General features: G+C 44.6%; 3 protein-coding genes across 6 annotated transcripts; all 3 read right to left on the bottom strand.

Annotated features, from left to right (window-relative positions):
* Positions 1-2,747: 2,747 nt before the first annotated feature.
* Positions 2,748-4,340, bottom strand: LOC109943611 (uncharacterized). The gene is made up of 2 exons (XM_020547114.2): positions 3,085-4,340; positions 2,748-3,012 (listed from the first exon to the last, which is right to left on the bottom strand). Exons 1-2 carry the CDS (start codon positions 3,863-3,865, stop codon positions 2,855-2,857), a joined length of 939 nt encoding a protein of 312 aa, XP_020402703.1. The 5' UTR covers positions 3,866-4,340; the 3' UTR covers positions 2,748-2,854.
* A 101-nt stretch (positions 4,341-4,441) lies between these two features.
* LOC109939248 (trifunctional UDP-glucose 4,6-dehydratase/UDP-4-keto-6-deoxy-D-glucose 3,5-epimerase/UDP-4-keto-L-rhamnose-reductase RHM1) lies at positions 4,442-8,376 on the bottom strand. Of its 3 annotated transcripts, none has more exons than XM_020546025.3 (4): positions 7,824-8,376; positions 5,554-7,154; positions 4,982-5,460; positions 4,442-4,683 (listed from the first exon to the last, which is right to left on the bottom strand). In XM_020546025.3, the coding sequence occupies exons 2-3, from the start codon at positions 7,117-7,119 to the stop codon at positions 5,008-5,010; spliced, it is 2,019 nt and encodes a 672-aa protein (XP_020401614.1). In that variant the 5' UTR covers positions 7,120-7,154; positions 7,824-8,376; the 3' UTR covers positions 4,442-4,683; positions 4,982-5,007. The 3 variants fall into 3 exon arrangements, with proteins under 3 accessions (XP_020401614.1, XP_020401619.1, XP_035819235.1); XM_020546030.3 differs by having other exon boundaries at positions 4,442-4,680; XM_035963342.1 differs by lacking the exon at positions 4,442-4,683 and having other exon boundaries at positions 4,723-5,460.
* Positions 8,377-9,709: 1,333 nt separating this feature from the next.
* On the bottom strand, positions 9,710-19,474 carry LOC100191862 (dTDP-glucose dehydratase homolog csu219). 2 transcript variants are annotated; one of them, XM_008674634.2, is made up of 14 exons: positions 19,010-19,474; positions 18,802-18,909; positions 18,592-18,678; positions 17,857-17,944; positions 16,955-17,046; positions 16,796-16,860; positions 16,629-16,717; positions 16,453-16,530; positions 16,246-16,339; positions 16,099-16,165; positions 15,946-16,009; positions 15,768-15,808; positions 15,438-15,677; positions 9,710-9,939 (listed from the first exon to the last, which is right to left on the bottom strand). In XM_008674634.2, the coding sequence occupies exons 2-13, from the start codon at positions 18,895-18,897 to the stop codon at positions 15,486-15,488; spliced, it is 1,053 nt and encodes a 350-aa protein (XP_008672856.1). In that variant the 5' UTR covers positions 18,898-18,909; positions 19,010-19,474; the 3' UTR covers positions 9,710-9,939; positions 15,438-15,485. The 2 variants fall into 2 exon arrangements, with proteins under 2 accessions (XP_008672856.1, NP_001130758.1); NM_001137286.1 differs by lacking the exon at positions 9,710-9,939 and having other exon boundaries at positions 15,216-15,677; positions 19,010-19,095.
* Between the last annotated feature and the right edge of the window lie 728 nt (positions 19,475-20,202).

Here is a 20,202-nt window from a genome sequence, read left to right as displayed (position 1 = left end):
TTGGACCATTCAATGCGTCGTCCACGTACCTTGCCTCCTTGATCATCATTCGCCCGCTTACAAATTTTCCAAGAACTTCTTCGGGTGACATCTTGGTGTACCTAGGATTTTCACGAATATTGTTCACCAAATGAGGATCAAGAACGGTAAATGACCTTAGCATTAGGCGGACGACGTCGTGGTCCGTCCATCGCGTGCTTCCGTAGCTCCTTATTTTGTTGATAAGGGTCTTCAGCCTGTTGTAAGTTTGGGTTGGCTCTTCTCCCCTTATCATTGCGAATCGTCCAAGCTCGCCCTCCACCAACTCCATTTTAGTGAGCATGGTGATGTCGTTCCCCTCGTGAGAGATTTTGAGGGTGTCCCATATCTGCTTGGCGTTGTCCAAGCCGCTCACCTTATTGTACTCTTCCCTGCACAAAGATGCTAATAGAACAGTAGTAGCTTGTGCATTTCTATGGATTTGTTCATTTATAAGCATAGGGCTATCCGAGCTATCAAATTTCATTCCATTCTCTACAATCTCCCATATGCTTGGATGGAGAGAGAATAAGTGACTACGCATTTTGTGACTCCAAAATCCGTAGTCTTCCCCATCGAAGTGTGGAGGTTTGCCAAGAGGAATGGAAAGCAAATGCGAATTCGAACTATGTGGAATACGAGAATAATCAAATGAAAAGTTCGAATTGACCGTCTTCCTGTAGTCGTTGTCGTCGTCCTTTTGGGAAGAGGTAGACTCATCGCTATCGTCGTAGTAGACGATCTCCTTGATGCGCCTTGTCTTCTTTTTCTTCCCGTCTTTGCGCTTGTGGCCTGAGCCCGAGTCAGTAGTCTTGTCATCCTTCGGCTCGTTGACGAAGGACTCCTTCTCCTTGTCGTTGATCACGATTCCCTTCCCCTTAGGATCCATCTCTTCGGGCGATTAGTCCCTTCTTGAAGAGAACGGCTCTGATACCAATTGAGAGCACCTAGAGGGGGGTGAATAGGTGATCCTGTAAACTTCAAAACTTAAGCCACAAAACTTTGATTAAGTGTTAGCACAGTTAATGCCAAGTGGCTAGAGAGAAGATCTTGCACAATAGGATAATCACACGGAGTTCAACACAGAGAAGACACAGTGATTTATCCCGTAGTTCGGCCAAGTACAAAACTTGCCTACTCCACGTTGTGGCGTCCCAATGGACGAGAGTTGCACTCAACTCCTCTCAAGTGATCCAATGATCAACTTGAATACCACAGTGTTATGCTTTTCCTTTCAATTTCCCGTTTGCGAGGAATCTCCACAACTTGGAGTCTCTCGCCCTTACACTTGAGATTCAACAAGAAATACGGAGTAAGGGAGGGAAGCAACACACACAAATCCACAGCAAAATGCGCACACACACGGCCAAGAATCGAGCTCAAAAAGACTATCTCAAAGTTCTCACTAGAACGGAGCTCGAATCACTTAGAATGACAAACGAATGCGCAAAGACTGAGTGTGGATGATCAAGAATGCTCTAAGGTTGCTTGGTATCCTCCTCCATGCGCCTAGGGGTCCCTTTTATAGCCCCAAGGCAGCTAGGAGCCGTTGAGAGCAAATCTGGAAGTCTGATCTTGCCTTCTGTCGTCGGGCGCACCGGACAGTCCGGTGCACACCGGACACTGTCCGGTGCCCGATTTCCTTCCTTAAACAGCGCAGTCGACCGTTACTGATCTGGGAGCCGTTGGCGCACCGGACATGTCCGGTGCACACCGGACAGTCCGGTGCCCCCTTCCGACCGTTGGCTTGGCCACGTGTCGCGCGCAGAATCCGCGGCCGACCGTTGGCCCTAGCCGACCGTTGGCTCACCGGACAGTCCGGTGCACACCGGACAGTCCGGTGAATTTTAGCCGTACGCCGTCGGCGAATTCCCGAGAGCGGCCTGTTCGGCCGAGGCAGCCTGGCGCACCAGACACTGTCCGGTGCACCACCGGACAGTCCGGTGCCCCAGACCGAAACAGCCCCTTGGCTGTACACAGCCACCTTTTTCCTTTTCTTTTTCTTCCTGTTTCCAATACTTAGACAAGTATATTAGTACACAAAACCAATGTACTAAGACTTAGAAACATACCTTTGCTCTTGATTTGCACTTTGTTCATCCATTGCATAAATTCACATTTTAAGCACTTGAGTTGGCACTCAATCACCAAAATACTTAGAAATGGCCCAAGGGCACATTTCCCTTTCAGGTTGCAGAGCTTAACTCCAAACTCGTTTCTAAGAGGATGTAGAGCTTAGCTCCAAAGTCGTTCCTACGTGGATGCAGAGCTAAAATACCACCTAAGTAAAAGGTGAAGAGACTACAAAGTCGTTCCTAAGGGATGCAGAGTCTTATTTTTTATGATTCGTGCATTAACGTCATTTGCATCATTTCATCACATCATATTGCATAACATCACATCATACATCATTTTTGCATCGACAGAAATAGTGGAAAAAGAAGAAAAATTGCTCCTTCAAATCATACCGGCTAACCATGAGGTTAAGTCTATTTTTGGCAAAGAGTCACGAAAGAACGTATCAAGAATACAAGACCCATGCCTTTGACATAGCTGTTTTTATACGGGGTTTATACCTTCAACAACAATATTCCTATGCAACATTTACGGTGAGACCTTCAGAGTTGCTTCGTCAAAGAAGGGGGATTTTTTTTCCTTTATGAAGCGTGAAAAGAAGTGAAGGTGTTTTTTCGCCTGTGGCTCAAAAACGGTACGTACGAAGATTTCACGCCTCACAAAGAAATATATTACATCATTAAATGTATAAATAGTAGATAATTGTTTCTTACAAAAAAGAAGTTGTATACAAAAATCCTTAAGTCTCAATAGACAAGCTCTAGTCATCTTCTTTTAAAACTTTGTTAGCAGCTTCGTTTAGCAACATGTTAATAGCTTCGTCAACATCTTCGTTAGCTATTCTAATTACGTCAAGCGCCTCCTTCAGAGATAGATCGGCTTCAGGATTATATGGCCCCGGAGGGGGAGAGAGCTCAGCTGCACCATAATACAAGTGTCTGTTAGTTCCGAAGCTAAAAAATGTACGAAGCTAAGACACGATAGATATACCTATAAGTTTTGCAGGTTCAGCACCTTCTTTAGTTTTTCTGGCCTCTTCCAAGGCATCATGAGGCTCTTTCTCGTTCTTTCTGATAGCTTCGTCAGCTATCTCTCGGCCACCTCTCAACCAGACTTCGGAATAAAACTTTCCACTTAGTGCGGCAGCTTCGGCCGAAGGGTTCCTAATGTCGTTGGCTGAGAGCGGGAATCCTAGCTGAACCACAACCTTGGCATGTTCGCAACCAACCTTCTCAAGGACCGATACAGCTCCGCGGGCGCTGGCGAAGGCGCAGAAGTCTCCTCTATCACCGAGGATCTCCTCAAAAGCTTTGGCTTCGCCGCTAATCCACTGGATAACCCCATCAGGATCACCACAGATAAAGTTCTGCTCCGAAGAGAATGCGCCAACCTTAGCAAAACTATTTTTCAAATTATTACAACATTCCATAGCAACCTTATAGCATTTCTCTTTAGTCTGACGAAGCTCCTCAACATTTTTCTGCACCCTCAATCGTTCCATATCAGATATCTCACGTTTTGTTTGTTCTACATTGAAATTTTCAATTACTTCATCGAGATTCTTATCCAATCCTTGCACTTCATATCTGTGCAAATCCACCTGAATAGACAGTGCATATTCTAAATCAACAATACGCTTCGCATCTGTCTCTTGTTTCTTTTCAAACTCCTTGATTTTTTGATCTGCTTCGGAAAGGCTAGTGATTAGTGACTTGAGAGAGCATGATTTTGTGTCTTTTTTTATTGCTCTTGTTGCTTGACTTTTAATCATGCTTTCTTTATCTCTCTCTAAACTTTCTAAGTGATTTGTAAAGCAAGCAAGAGACACTTAATTGTGTGGTGATCCTTGTAGGGTCTTAGTGACCCGTGTGATTAAGAAGAAGCACTCGACCGGTCTAAGTGATCGATTGAGAGAGAAAGGGTTGAAATAGACCCGGCCTATGTGGACTCCTCAACGGGGAGTAGGTTCTTTGGAACCGAACCTCGGGAAACAAATCACCATGTTCATTTGTGTTGATCTTCATCACTCGATTTGTTTCTTCCCTCTCCTCTCTTTCTAAAGTTCTCTTGCTCACAACCTTTTGAGTTGGCTCTCAAAGTTATCCGCATTGATTGAGCAACTCATAGCAAGAAAAACTATCTTCTGCACTCCATAATTTATTATTATTTATTTCGAACTCTAACCCCGGGTGAAGCGCGTGTTCAAAGTTTATAATTTTTAGTTTTCGTCTATTCACCCCTTCTCTAGACGACTTTTAACACCTATCCATAGTTGCACTTCTAGATAAATTATTTTCTTGTCTATGATTTATATAGGTAAAAAATTAGAGGTCTTAAGCATTATATTTTGGGATAGAGAGAGTATTATAAAAGCCAATAGGGAAGAAAACAGCTGAAAGTCAAAACCCAGATTTTGAGACAAAATTCCAAATGGTAGGACTCAAACAAACATGCCTTAAGCAAACAATTCAGCAACTGAGAACCATATCAACGACGGGGATGATGATTGAACATGTGGCTACGCTGGGCGCTGGCTATCTTCAGTGGGATCTGGATGAACAATATCCCCAACAACAATCCAGCAACCTGCTGCATAAAATCCGGGGGATTCATTGGTAACACAGAACATATCTAAACGGAGATTATTTGATTTTGGCATACAAACACCATAAACAAATTTCAGAAGAAAAAGAGAAAGAAAAGAAAGCACATTGCAACAAATAATTAAAATGCACAACAGAACGACTTATTGTGTTGTCCATAACCACATCTCAACACATCATCCACTATATAGAACATAAGGACATCTACGTGTTCTGTTAAAATACGATGCATAAAAAAATTGACAAACATTATAGCTAATTTAATGTTTAATAGTAACTAATACCTCGATGCCCTTCTTATCCTAAATCCTCAATTAGCTGGAACCTTCCTGTTAGGCTCAAAGACATATTTGATCAAAGAATCCTTGATGGACATCAGTTGAGAGAACTCGGCCTTCAATTTCGACGCATCCATCTCATTGTTGCTTCTAGGTGCGACTATGACCTTGGATTGCTCTTCGAGTGTGAAGTTGGTCCACTTAAAATCAGGATTGATGTATTTCTTGTACATCTCCAGAATCTCATTGTGGCTGACAACGCCAGGGTTGGTGAAGTTCCATATGCCCCTGCAGTCCCGTTTTGCCATCTCAATGGAGATGGGCAGAAGCTCATCCAAAATTGTCATGCTGTTGGGAATGTTCACCACCTTGTCGTAACGAGCTATCTTTGTGATGAAGTTACGAGGATTGTTTAGATCTGATGATATAGGCATCCTGACCCTAAGAGTACAGACATTATCATACTCCTTCAACAGCTCTTCCACCTGCACCATGATGAACAGCACAGAAATTAGCTTCAGGCATAATGAAGTAAAAGAAAAATGCTTGACAAAAAAAGAACATCATCCCGAACTTACCATTGCTTTTGTTTTGGAATAAAAGGAACCCGTAAAGTTGGGTGTGTCTTCCTCTTTAAAGCCAATACCAGACCTTTCCGGGTGCTTGGCATCATACTCAAATATACAACCTGTAGCATAATTAATCATTAGCAGACCTTGCTCGCGACAGACATCAGCAAGATTCAATATGCCTACAACATTGGTGCGGATGGTGTCCTGTTTATGGGTCTCACACCAATCAACATTTGGTCTCCCAGTGACTCCGGCAGCATTAAAAACTTGAGTTGGCTTCACATTTCTAATGTCCTCCAACAGCTGAGAGCGCTCCTCCAAGCGTCCTTTCCCATATTCATATGGTATCCCTTGCTTGTCACAAATCTTCCCAAGGAGGCCACCAATCCATCCAGTCCTGCCATAGATTAAGAACTTGTACAAAGGCTTTTGAGGGGCAGCAGTGGTCCTTTTGGCACTGGTTGCAGGAGCTGTTGTGCTAGCTTCAGCTGGTGAAGAAGTCAGAGATTTGATATCCTCAGTCCAGTTATGCCTTTCAACTCCAGGAATCATCAACATCCTTGGGTGAGGGAGCAAAGCACCAGTGACATCTCCCCAGTAATCAGGATTGGTGGTGTACCACTCGATTGTCTTCTTCAAGCCCTCTTCCCATGGTGTGCGCTCTGCCCATCCCAGTCTCTTAAGCTTCTGATCATCCAAGAAGTACCTCTGGTCATTGAAGGGCCTGTTCTCAACAAACCTGATTACTTTCTCAGTATCCAAGCCAAAGAGCCTGCAAATGTCTTTGGCCACATCAATCACCCTCCTCTCCTTCACAGTACCAATATTATACACATGTCCAACCTCCCCTTTGTGAAGAACAACCTCAAAAGCTTCAGCCACATCCTCACAATATAGGTAGCTCCTGACATTGGAACCATCTCCATGAATTGGAAGAGGCAGACCTCTCATGGCCAAAAGAATGAATTTGGGAATAAGTTTCTCAGGGAACTGATTTGGCCCATACACGTTGTTGCCCCGAGTGGTTATCACAGGAAGACCATAAGATCTTCCATATGCCATCACAAGCATTTCAGCCCCAGCTTTTGTAGCTGAATACGGATTTGTTGGAAGCAGCTGTGAGGCCTCATGATTACCAACCACAGCATCTTCATCAGTTTCTCCATAGACCTCATCAGTACTGACATGAATAAACCTCCTGATCTGGCCAGTGACCTTGCAAGCCTCAAGAAGGACGTGGGTACCATATATATTGTTTTTTGTGAACTCAAATGAATTGCCAAATGAATTATCTACATGAGTCTGAGCAGCAAAGTGCATGATGGTGTCAATCGACTCTGTGACCAGAAGGTGGTTCACCAGATCAGCACTTGCAATGTCACCCTTGACAAACTTCAAATTTGGTGAAGCCCGTGAGGGGTTGAGGTTCTTTAGGCTGGAGCAGTAATCGAGCTTGTCGAGGACAACAATCTTGTAGTGCGGGTAGTTCCTAACCAGACAGTTGGTGACATGCGATGCAATAAAACCAGCAGCACCGGTGATGAGAATGTTCTTGGGCTCGTAAGTCGCCATCCTTGTCTGATAGTTCTGTGATATGTTATAATATGCTAGCAAACACAATGAGATCATGAGTACTCTCACAAGGACAAGTTGAGGAATGACATTAGAGAAAACAAAACAAAAAAGAGATCTGGTTGCCATCACAGGGGAATTATTTTAAACATGGACACAATTAAGTAATACTGTAGTAAAATGTAGTACTCGGATGATCGGATCTAATCTGGAACACTAAGAATGACCCCCACCAGAAAATACAAAATCCATATAATTCCAGATACGTGGGTACCATGCTCTTGCCTAAAAGCTTTGCATGCTACACAATTAACATTACCAGTAAGGATCATTTATTATATATATATATATATACTACAAGTAAGCATAACTGCTCGGTGAGGTAGAGCAAAAAAAAAAAAACAGACCACCCTCACGATAATATCCCAGTCCACGTAGTTCACAAAAAAAAGGCGTGCGCCCATCGTGATCCTCAAATCTAGATAACCAACTCTGCAACGCGCGAGGTAACCAATTCCATCGGCCACCCCTTCGCTGCGAGCCTAGGAATGGGTCACAATGCCGCCGGTCTGTCGGATCACTCTGCCCACCCGCAAGCGGCGATCTACGAGGATCAGATCTATCGCGCTCGACAGTCGCCACCACTGCACGAGATAATAATTCGAAAATCCGCAAAGGAACCAGATTCAATAGCAGGAACTCACGAGGAGCGGCGGCCGAGATCCAGGAAGGCCGCAGTGGAGGCAGACCCGAGCCGAGCCGGGGCGCAAGCCTGTCGCGGAGGCGAAGAACGTCCACACGCGCGTCCCGTGCGGGGGTGCCGGGGGATGGAGCGAGGGCGGGAACCAGGGCAGACGATCACGATGCCTGCTGGCTGGCTGCCGCGACGGGGAGGAGTCGAGGAGAACGAGAGGGAGGGGCCGTGCTGGCAACTCAACGCGGGGCGAGGAGGAACTCCTGGCCGCTTCGCCGCGTGCCTTCTATACTCTTTGCAGTTGCAGGCGGAGACGCGGAGTCGCGGACGCGGTGCCCGGGCTGCCCACTGCCAAGCCAGGCCCAGCTCAGTTCCTGGGAGGCACGGCACGGCACGGGAGGACCACGGACGGGACGTGACGGCAGTAGGTGGGCGGCGTCTCTCTCCCTTCTCGCGCCACGTGGATGGCGCCGGGATGGGGAGGGATGGATGGTTCGTGGTTGGACGGGGACAGGGACAAGGACGAGAGTTAGTTGCTACCCGGCGGGCGATAGCGCCCAGCACGAGGCTGGTGCCAACGCAGGCTATATAGTGAGGGCGATAGCGTCTAGCAGGAGGCGAGAGCGGGGCTGGAGGCGGACGAGAGCGACCCGGCGGGCACTACTGCCACCGCCCGGCGATAGGCAGGCGAGAGCGGGGCGACGCGTTGGCGATGGCGTCTTCGCGGGCGAGAGCGAGGGACGACAGTAAGGTGGCGGCTTCTGATTGGTCCACGTGTGCTATAGCCTGAGGCTGTAGCCTGCTGTAGCCTGTGCACAAGAGCAGCAGGAGCGAGAGTGGAGGCGAGAGCTGACGTGACAGGGGCGAGAGAAAGGCTGTGCACTGTACTCAGCCTTACGTAGTACTTCCTTCGTCCATGAATATTTGTGGATACAGTATTCGTGTCGGCTAAATAAGATTTATATAATATATTAGCAATATTTATATATTCGAATAATTTACTATAAAAAGAGATTTAAATATCTAACTAATGGTACTAATTATGTATTATAAATATTATTATATAAATATGGTTAAAGTTAAAATGGTTGACTAAAGTAAGAACGAGAAATATTTATAAACGGAGTACTTGTTTAAAATGAATTCTTTATAATAATATTGATAGAATATATATTTTTAGGATAGCACTTACAAATGAACAACTACAAAACAGTATTTCACCTTATTTTTTATTTTCTTTTTTTCTACCGAAAAGGTGGCATGACTCACTTTATTTATTTTTTTCATCTACAGCCAGACAGGCATGATCTCATCCATGTATTATTTCAAGGCAGGCTCAGCGCTCAAGTATATGTGCGAGTACTATAGCTGTGCCTGTGTTCACGAGGGCAGTGATGGTCTACTATATCGCAAAGAATAAAGCGTATTTCCGATCTCTTAATTTGCGTGGGTGTTAACTTGATCTATAAACTTTTAAAGTGTGTCTAGACTGGATTTCTTTTGGGTCTTTCAAACGGGTAGTTGTGTCCAGACTGGGCCCACATGTCATGGACGGAGGCGTTTTTGTCGATCGAGGTAAAGAAGGTTCTGTTCTGTGTGTTTCTACGCCTGCACTTTCCCGGAAGCTCTTCTGCTGCTCGTGGCATCTCGTTGGAGAAGCACCGAAACAAAGCTCTTCTTGTTGGAAAAGCGCCGAACCAGACTAGATTGTGATTCTGTAGCTTCTCGCTCGTTGGAAAAGCCTCCGAAACCAGACTAGACTGTGGTTTATAGTAGTACTCCATTTTACAGAATTTGAGAGAGACAACGACACCTTGCCATGGCCAGTCCATTACAATCACAAATCTGCAGCGCAGCTGGCGTCATCTCAGTCTTAGACGGCAAAGCAAAAGGAAGGAACAAAAAACTCAAAATGGAATAAACATTTCTATAATCGACTCAGGGAGTACATATAGGCTACAAACACAAGAACCACAACATCTGCGTGCGTAGGCAGAGACTCAAAAGGCCAGCCCTGTATGAAAATTCTAATGATACAATCCTTCAAGGTGATCGACGAAGGTATATTCCGTTTATTGGAACTCAAATTCCGTAATGAAATGTGGCCACGAATAATGACAAGCCAACTATGAGTATGCTCCCCCGTGGATATTCTTCGCCCACCGCAGGGGTGTTTGAATGCACTATAACTAATAGTTAGTTAGCTAATAAGTTGCTAGCAAAAATAGTTGGCTAATTATTAGCTGCTAACTATTAGTTTGGTGCTGTTTGGATTATAGCTAAAAGGTTTCAGGTTAGCCGAAGCAGTCCTTTGTCAGTTGTACGCCTGTACATCCGTTCAATAGATTTCAACCATTTTTTATCTAATCAATATTCAATTTCAGCTTTACAACCGTTCATTTCAACTGCCCATCTCAACCTCATCTTTTTTCAAACAAAAAACAGTCATTCTGAAAATGTACATCTGTTTATAAAAATGTAGAGAAACTTGTCTCATAGCAATACAAACTGAACTACTTTGTCAACACAAATAGTATCTCCAACTTGTCACCCTCTCATGATGAACAACGCATTTGCAATGTTGTCACGGAAAGCGTTCATGCCTTGTTCTTCATCACCATCTTCTTCAAACAAATTGTTGCTCTGAATCGATATATAGTTCTCATCATTGTCACACATTTCAAAATCCGCGTCCGCCATAGCACTTTCTCTAATGAAATTATGAAGGGTCATGCACGCAAGTATAATCTTTGTTTGCTTTACCATTGGATATGATGGTAAGTGTAACAAGATCCTCCATTTCATCTTCAACACGCCAAACGAACGCTCGATGACGTTGCGAAGAGATGAGTGACAAAAATTGAATAACTCCTTCCCACTTGGTCTAGGGCCTTGTCGAAACTCTGGTACATGATACTTAGTTCCTTTGTAAGGAGCTAGGTAACCATCACGGTTAGGGTACCTCGAGTCAACAAGATAAAATTTTCCTACAAAAAGTTAGACCATTAGAAAATGATAAAGCCATGACCATAAAATAACTTTGTAGTATATATATTTACCAGGAGGAGGATGAGGAAATTTGTCACCATATTTGCGCAGAGCATCATTAAACACTCTCATATCATGAACTGACCCTGGCCATCCGGCGACCACAAAGGTAAACCTCATATCGAAGTCACATATGGCCAATACATTCTGAGTTGTATACCCATGACGCCCTGTATGTTGCAGCACCTTTGATGATGGGACAACAACACGCACATGTGTCCCATCTATAGCTCCAATACATTTATCAAAATGCGGTGAAAATTGGGGAGCTTGTACTCTTGGGTGCACAGTAGAAAATTCTGGATCTTTTGGTTTAATGATATGAGCAGACATCTTATAAACACAATGTAACACTTCTTCAAATTTTCTACTAATCGTCTCTTTTGACCTCTCAAAACGATTGGCAACTTGTCTAATTGATTGTGGAGCACCAATGATCCACAAAAACATGGCTAAAGCTTCTATGGAACTCATCTGACATGTTGACCGCAATCCATATGTTGATGCAAGGACATCATGAAGACTTTCAAATATATGCTTACTCATTCTAAACATATTAAAGCACTCTCTAGGATCATTAAGTGTCCTCACTACCCAATCATATCCAGTGACTTGAGGTTCCCTACGACTTCTTTTATTAAAGAAGGTAGCATCATAGTACATACCAAATGTAGACATGAAGGCACCATATTGTTCCATCATCTCAAGTTCACCAAGAGCCACCTCAACTATGTCATCTGTCTCATCCTCATCATTTGGGAAAAAATCAATCTACATAGACAATAATAAGAGATCAACAAACTTAATCATTCAAGGCACATACATATGATTTGAAACACATAGAAGATTCATAAAAGGTTCATGATAGTAGGTTTATGACAGCAGTACATAAAAGGTTTGTGACAGCAGACACACATAGAATGTTCACGACATCAATACATAAAAGGTCCATGACAGTAGATAGGCAGACACACTCATGACAACTACCAACTCAAGACAACCCATAGTCCTGACAATTTCTCTTTAACCAAGACAATCTTCCTTCATTTGATTCAAAAGTAAAGAACATATCTCGGTTTTCAGCTTTCACGAACAATTTTGTAGCCATGTAATGCTCAACACTTCCTTCAGGTGCACCACATTCCTTAACCAGATTCATCGCCTTCTTGATTGACTCTGTCCTTAATTCTCCCTCTAGGACCCTTTTTGCAGCAACACTATTAGACTGCAAAGTTCCCCACATGCCCCTCATAATCTTCAACATAGGGCTTTGTCCTCTCTTCAATGGACTTGTTGCAGTACTAGTGTTGCACGCCCTCTTCTTTCTTGCTCCACTAGCTGGACTTGCAATATCCTCATCCAAGTCATCACCTCCGTCACCTTCATTCATATGCTCTCCAGGAATACAAGACGATGAACCATCAACAGCACTATGCTCATACATTTGTTGAAGCTGATCAAGATTTTCAGGTGGTCCATATTGTAACTTCTTCCATTCAGAGTGATTCTGGCAAAATTCAGAATGATTAGTACCTTTGTATCTCACAAAAAACACAAACAGAAGGCAAGCTTCATGAATACCTTTGTGTTTTCCCTCCAAAAAGATTCATCAGCAACAACAGTACCATTTGCCCGGCCAAGACCCGTCTGTTTGTTGAGCCACAACCAAAAGCTATAGAGACCCTTCAACTGATCCCATCTATTTTTCAACTGAGTTTTAGAATGTCTTAAACCAGTTCTTAGATAATACTTCTCAGTTATGACATGGTAGCCTCTGGTAGTCATGAAGCCATTAACCCTATTACCAGCCTTTATTTGCTCAACACAAAGGTCACAAAATGTAGTATTGTTGTATGGATCCGTCCAATTTGCCTTGTCAAATGTCTCACCCGTCTACCATATGAAAAGGCAGAGCAAACATGAATGTCCAATAAAAATATTTCTATACAGTAGTGCAGCAGAAGCAGCATGATGTATCAATACACTGATAAACTATTAGTTAAAAACAGTTCAAAACATTTCACCTCTAACTATTAGTTTAAATAGAATTTAGGATAATAAAGAAAGAAGCCACACAACTACAACATTGGAGTGACCAAGTTAGGAAAATGAGTTACTTGTGCAAAGGGATCGTCATTGTCCTCTTGACTGTGAGCGGCATTTGGCGCTGAAATATTGGCACCACGACCACTTGTGGCACAACGACCACCTGACGAGGAAGCACCAATAGGTCGAGGCATACTACGTCCACGAGATAAGATGCTTCGTGCTCCACGACCACCTCTAGGACCCTCACTGGTCGTCCGTGTTGCTCGGAAGCCTCTGCCTGTAACACCGCGGCCAAGAACTGATCGAGAATGATTGCGACCCCTATGACCATCAAGAACTGGAGTAGCAGAGTAGTTGGCAGCAGACTGAGACTGACGAAGGTCTTGAAATGATGCGATGTTCTGGAACTCCACGTCGCTGGAGTTGAGGTCCAGCCCATCCACTCTACCAGATCGCGGAGAAGGGATAAACTGCTCCCTATGAAGACTTGGCGCCACTTCATCTGAGAAGAGACCCCTGTTCACGGGATTGGAGGGCGACCTGATAAGGGTCGTGTGGTACTCAGCCTCGTCAGAACCGAAGAACATGGCTGCAATTAGAGAGACCAAACAATCAATAACGAACGAGTATATACAAACAATCAATACTCTGAACATATCTCATCATATAGATGAGTTCAACATTACAAAAAAGGTAGCCATAGCTGCTATAACTCATCGACCACAAAAAAACTAAAATATGTCATGGAATTGAGTTTGACATTATTACTTCAGTACTATGCATATTATAACTAGGAATTCACAGAAGTAATTTCAGTGCAGTACTGCATCTGCGTATGTTTGACATCACACATGCAGTATCCATAGATGGCTCCCCTTTTAAAATCAGTTATCTCACTGTCAGTAACTTTATACATATAGACGACTCCCCTTTTAATACATATTTATGTCGAGGCAGAAAAACCCCATGGAAGCTTAGTTGGGTTCCCAATGTGCTAACACGAACTATCATCTCTAGATGAAGCTGAATTTATAACTTGAAGCCATGGCCAAACAACATCTCAATGCCAAGCAGTATAGATGCTTCCAGCTCCCAACGATTCTGAATGCAAGCTGAATTGTTCTACTTCCAAATGCACTCGTACTTGTTGGCGTTGTTCAAATGCAAAGTAGATTCTACTACTACCAGCATAAATATGCTCCTAGCTCCCCAACGATTCATGCATGGCTAGAAGCTAGCTCCTATAGAAATCTAGCGGAATCCAATCTAGCGGAATCACCGTAACCAGAGAAGTGCACTGGGAGAATACTTGAGGAAGGGCCAGTACGTCTCTAAAATCTAGCGGAATCTGGGACGCACGCACAGGATCTCGTCGTGGGCGAGATTAATCAGCTGAAATGAAACAGGCAACGAGACCGGATGATTCGCACCTTGTGGATTGGCGATGTAGGGACGATGGCAGCGTAGAGGACGACAGCAGCGTAGGGGACAGCGGCGACAGTCACGGCGAGGTCCAGCGATGGCGGAGGGGATCAGTGGGAACCAGCGGTGGTTGCAGGTGGGAAGACGCCGCTCCACCCTACGGGGCTCGGCATCGGCGTGGAGGTGGGCCGTGGTGCCTCTCGCGGTCCGGTCAGTGTGGAGAAACAGGGGATTGATTAGCTGGTTTTAGCCGGTGTGGGATAGCTAGGAAACTAACGGATATTTGGGATATAACTAATTATTAGCTGCACTTTTAGTTGAGCTGTTTGGATGCATATAACTAATATTAGCAGCTAATTATTAGTTTTAGTACATTCAAACACACATCGCAAAGAATAAAGTGTATTTCCGATCTCTTAATTTGCGTGGGTGTTAACTTGATCTATAAACTTTTAAAGTGTGTCTAGACTGGATTTCTTTTGGGTCTTTCAAACGGGTAGTTGTGTCCAGACTGGGCCCACATGTCATGGACGGAGGCGTTTTTGTCGATCGAGGTAAAGAAGGTTCTGTTCTGTGTGTTTCTACGCCTGCACTTTCCCGGAAGCTCTTCTGCTGCTCGTGGCATCTCGTTGGAGAAGCACCGAAACAAAGCTCTTCTTGTTGGAAAAGCGCCGAACCAGACTAGATTGTGATTCTGTAGCTTCTCGCTCGTTGGAAAAGCCTCCGAAACCAGACTAGACTGTGGTTTATAGTAGTACTCCATTTTACAGAATTTGAGAGAGACAACGACACCTTGCCATGGCCAGTCCATTACAATCACAAATCTGCAGCGCAGCTGGCGTCATCTCAGTCTTAGACGGCAAAGCAAAAGGAAGGAACAAAAAACTCAAAATGGAATAAACATTTCTATAATCGACTCAGGGAGTACATATAGGCTACAAACACAAGAACCACAACATCTGCGTGCGTAGGCAGAGACTCAAAAGGCCAGCCCTGTATGAAAATTCTAATGATACAATCCTTCAAGGTGATCGACGAAGGTATATTCCGTTTATTGGAACTCAAATTCCGTAATGAAATGTGGCCACGAATAATGACAAGCCAACTATGAGTATGCTCCCCCGTGGATATTCTTCGCCCACCGCAGGGCAGTTTAGGCCTTGGTTTTCTTGGGCACGGCCAGGCGCTCCCGGAAATCATCCTCCATGAGCACCAAGCCGTCCTTCAGGACGATCTTGGGCTCCCACCCTAGAACTTCCTTTGCCTTGGTGATGTCCGGCTTCCTCTGGCGGGGATCATCAGGAGTGTTCTCGGTCATCGTCACTGTTATATCTGGGTTAATCAACTGCAAAGTTGAAGTAATCGCGTCAGTAATCAGTCAAGATTTGCCAAGCTTTGGAAGACGAAAGCATTGCGACTATATAATCCAACTTGCCTCCTTCACATTCTCAGCAAGTTCCAGCATGGTGAATTCACCTGCAGCACCAGTTACAGCCATTTAGCAGAAAGATGAGACCCAACTCAGTCCAGGAGAATGCATATAATAGAAAAACACAGGTTGGGTAGGTAGCTCACTGTGTAGTAACAAAAGTTAAAATTCAGATGGATTTTACCTGGGTTCCCCAAGTTAATCGGCCCAGTGTTGTTTCCATTCATCAGTCTAATAAGACCATCAACCTGCAAACAAATGGTATAGTTGATGATATAATGCACTGACAGTGTTCTGACCAACCACAAACCAATTGCATATGCAGTGGAGGACAAACCATATCGGCGACATAGCAGAAGCTCCTAGTCTGTGTTCCTGGCTTCTGGACAGTAAGGGGTTCGCCACTACAAGATCATGAAAATATTAGCCACCAAAACTATCTGGCAGAAGCTGGGAAGAAACTAAAGAATTCAACAAGCATTACCGCACAGCCTGAGCAATGAAGTTGCTAACAACACGGCCATCGTCAATGTTCATCCTTGGTCCATAGGTGTTGAAAATCCTGGCAATTCGGATTTCTACAGACATAGATTATAAATATTGCTGAGGACAAATCATAAGCCTAGAGTTATCACACAATAAAGAGGGCTATGAGCTAATATTACAGTTTAAGTGCAAGATGAAGTATTACCAATGCCATGCTGCCTGTGATAGTCGAACATCAGCGTCTCTGCTACACGCTTACCCTCATCATAACAGCTCCTGACTCCTGATAGAAAAAATCAAATCAAAACCGTAAGATAACTTGAATGATAATTTATGAAAATCAAAGCAAATATATTGCAATTGTCAGATGAACAAATTTACCAATTGGGTTAACATTGCCCCAGTAGGCCTCGGTTTGAGGATGCTCAAGCGGATCACCATAAACTTCAGATGTTGATGTCAACAAAATCCTGCAATTCAAAATAAATTCTGTAACTGAGTTTTTCACATGAGGCGGTGGAAGAATCAATAGCATGATGAACACTGACCTAGCTCCAACTCTCTTTGCAAGGCCCAGCATGTTCAGGGTACCAATAACATTTGTCTTGATGGTCTGTTACAGGAAATTACAAACACCAAAATCATGAAATACCAGGAAAAACTATTAAACAACGTACTGTCTCTCACAGAGCAGAGAACTAGTATACCTTAACAGGATTGTGCTTGTAGAAGATTGGTGAAGCAGGGCAAGCAAGGTGATAGATCTGGTCAACCTCCACAAGAAGTGGCTCGGTGACATCTAAAACAGATAGAAAGGATTTACAAGATAAGTGCTTAACTCATGAGGAAGCACACATACACTGATTAAAAAAGGAGCAGCAGTGATCTGTTAGACTCTTTTCCCATAAAGACACAAAACTATTAATTTGAAAGCATGATCTGTTCCATCATCACATTTCAATGAACAGCAACGAAGTTATACCACCATGTTAAAAAATAACTTGAATGCACATGTACTCCAAAATTGAGTTGTCAACAGCAAGTTACAAATCAATAGTAAATGGCCAATTAAGAGCAGAAGAAAGAAAATCCATTCAGCACACAATTCAGGACATGCATTGACTATATGATACAATAAATGTGGTACTTCAATTGCATTGACTAACAATTATACAATAAGGGCAGACCCAGTATCAGAGGCTCCCACACAAGTGGGGTGTGGGGAAGGAATAAATCGAGCCAAGCCTTCCACCCAAATGCGGAGAGGCTGCTTCGTACCCATGACCTGGTGATTCAGTGAGACGCTCTCACCATTGCACCAAGTCTGCCCTTCTACTAACAATTATTCAATCCCTTTGAAAAAGGCGAAAATGAGTACAGATACCAAGTGAGAGAGTATAGTAGTCAACAACTAGGGCTTTGATAATAATTTGGAAATTATTAACAGTATTGAACAAAACATAGGACCTGTTAGGACAAGCACAGAAAAAAAACATAAAAGAACTGCAGTTTATTTATCATTGTCTAATCCAGGATGCATAACTTTCAGGATCATCTGAAAGGGAGGACTTAAAATGTCTTAAGCATGCATGTCTAACTAGTTATTTACCATGGCGGATGAGCTCAAATCTTGGGTGTCCGATCCACTTCTTCAGGTTATCTTTTGAACCAGTGAAAAAGTTATCAGCAACAATGACCTGATCGTAAAAGAACAAAGTCAACATCCAACATGTCTGCAAGGCAAGACCCATAGCAAGGACCCTAGATTTCAATGTTTGCTCAGCCCCACAAACCTAGTGTAGCATGAAGTAACTCTACAGCAATTAGCCCATTGGCACTCATGATTTCCAGAGACTATGTCAGTAAGTTGAAAATGAAGTACCAGTAAGCAAGATGTCTAAAGCATTGACACTAGATCTTTGTGATTTCTGAAGTTCCCAATCAAATCCAAGAAAAAAGCATCCAGGACTATAGCAATGCTATAGCTTAAGCTCTACGAAGTGATGCAAGCAGTCCCGCTGGATCTCACTCACTTCAGTGATCTCTCACATTAGAGACCAGATCCACAGAAGTACCCAATACTCAAGCAAAGCTTCCAGCTAAAGTTCTATACAGCAACAGTCCCACATGATGCAAAATGTAACTAGAAAGTTTGCACCCCGGAGATCTGGCACAGGTATCTCCAACTCACGTCCCTTTCACGTGGATCTGGACCCACTGAGTTCCTGGACTTACCACTCAGCTGAGATCTACACGGCCACCATCAAAATGGATTTGGCCCAACATCCCGATCCCGCAAAACAAGCAGCGAAATGATACGGGATCTCGTCCGCAGCGCACGTACCTCGTGTTTCTCGTTCTCCATGAGCCTGTCCACGAGGTGCGAGCCGATGAAGCCCGCCCCACCAGTGACCAGGATCCGCAGGTTAGCCTGGATCAAGCAGCAATTTGGCACCGGTAATCAGGATCCGGAACACGCGAGCAGGCCCTGAACCATACATGGCTCGCGGCAAGTGAAACAGAGATCCAGCGTTGAGATAGATCGCGCTGTGACCTGGAAGAACTTGGAGAAGCGGAGGGGCGACGGGGTCGGCGGCGGGCGGGTGGAGATGTGCTCGCCGTTGCTGCCATTGGTCTCCTTCTGCGCCATCGCGTGGAGCGCCTGGTCCGCCCAGATCCAAACCAAAACACCCGTCAGAGAAATCAGACGATCAAGCAACGAAGCGTGAGGGCCTGAGGGGGGCGAAGGGCGCGGCGCTCACCGAGCAGCTGGCTCTGGCCTCTGGGGATTGAGCTCGGCTTGCGTGGCTCGGACACGGGGAACGGGCGGGTTTGAATCGGACTAGACTGGGGCGGACGAGGTGGCATCGTCTCAGATCTGAGTCGTACTTATATAGAGCCCGCGCTTCACACACACCCGAGCAGAGATGCAGGGGAGGTAGAAGCAGTGCACCACCACCACCACCACCGACTGCTTCTACCAACCGGGCTAATCAACCAATCTAAAATCAGATCTCACCACCCGACTCCACAATTAATTCCTCCACTTTTTCCATATAAGAAACCAGTAATCCGTGCAGGGGCGACGAGGCGGAGCAGACATTTGCGCTTCCAATGGAAGCAAAGGTGCTGGTGCCCCCCCGCGCGCGAGATTCCAACGGGTGCCGCGTGCGATCGATGGCGACAGCGCAGCGCGCCCGGGACGCGCCCGCCCCGCCCCGCCCCACTGTCACCGAGCGATGTTTGTTTACTCCCGCGATTAGGCATGCGTTAGGTACGCAAGGAGGACGATCGGGTGTGGCTGGCAGGTAGGGCCTCGTGGCATTGACTTCCGTCTTCCGTGGACGGCGATCGGGGCTTCTGCCGTGCGGTCGCCGGCCCGCCTGATTGTTCCGAGCCGATGCGCTGTTTCGCGGGGGCGGACCCGGTACGTGCTGTCGGGTACGGAGCGAGGACGGTGCGGTGGCTCCGTGGTACGTACGTGCAGACGTGGTGGCGACTCGTTGCTTGCGACGTACTTAAGTGCACAACTGCACATCATATTCATTGAGTATTTTAAAAAAGAATGAGTTAGTATTAAAAATAATATCAATGTTTGTGTCTTTGGTACAACCAATCTAACGGTAGTTATTATATCTTATGAGTATTAATATTGTTTTATACGTATGCATGTAGTTGAATTTAGGGGGGAGAAAAATTTGTTTGCGGCGTCACTTGCAACAGGTGCTGGGCGTCGCGATTCCAAATTCTGTGTGAGGACTTAGCGTTTCGTCCTTGACTTTGTGAATGGTTTACCTGGCTGCCTGTTTGTTTACCCCCAGATTATATAATCTGGATTAAATAATCCTAAGAGGCAAACAAACAGTCTAGCTTATTTGCCCAGATTATATAATCTAACCCCTTAGATTATGATAATCCATAAGCATGTGAGGAGGTGCTTATTTCAGATTATTTT

This window comes from Zea mays, chromosome 1, assembly GCF_902167145.1.
Source record: "Zea mays cultivar B73 chromosome 1, Zm-B73-REFERENCE-NAM-5.0, whole genome shotgun sequence".
In the NCBI taxonomy this organism is placed as follows: Eukaryota; Viridiplantae; Streptophyta; class Magnoliopsida; order Poales; family Poaceae; genus Zea; species Zea mays.
This window is presented reverse-complemented; position numbering and strand designations above follow the sequence as displayed.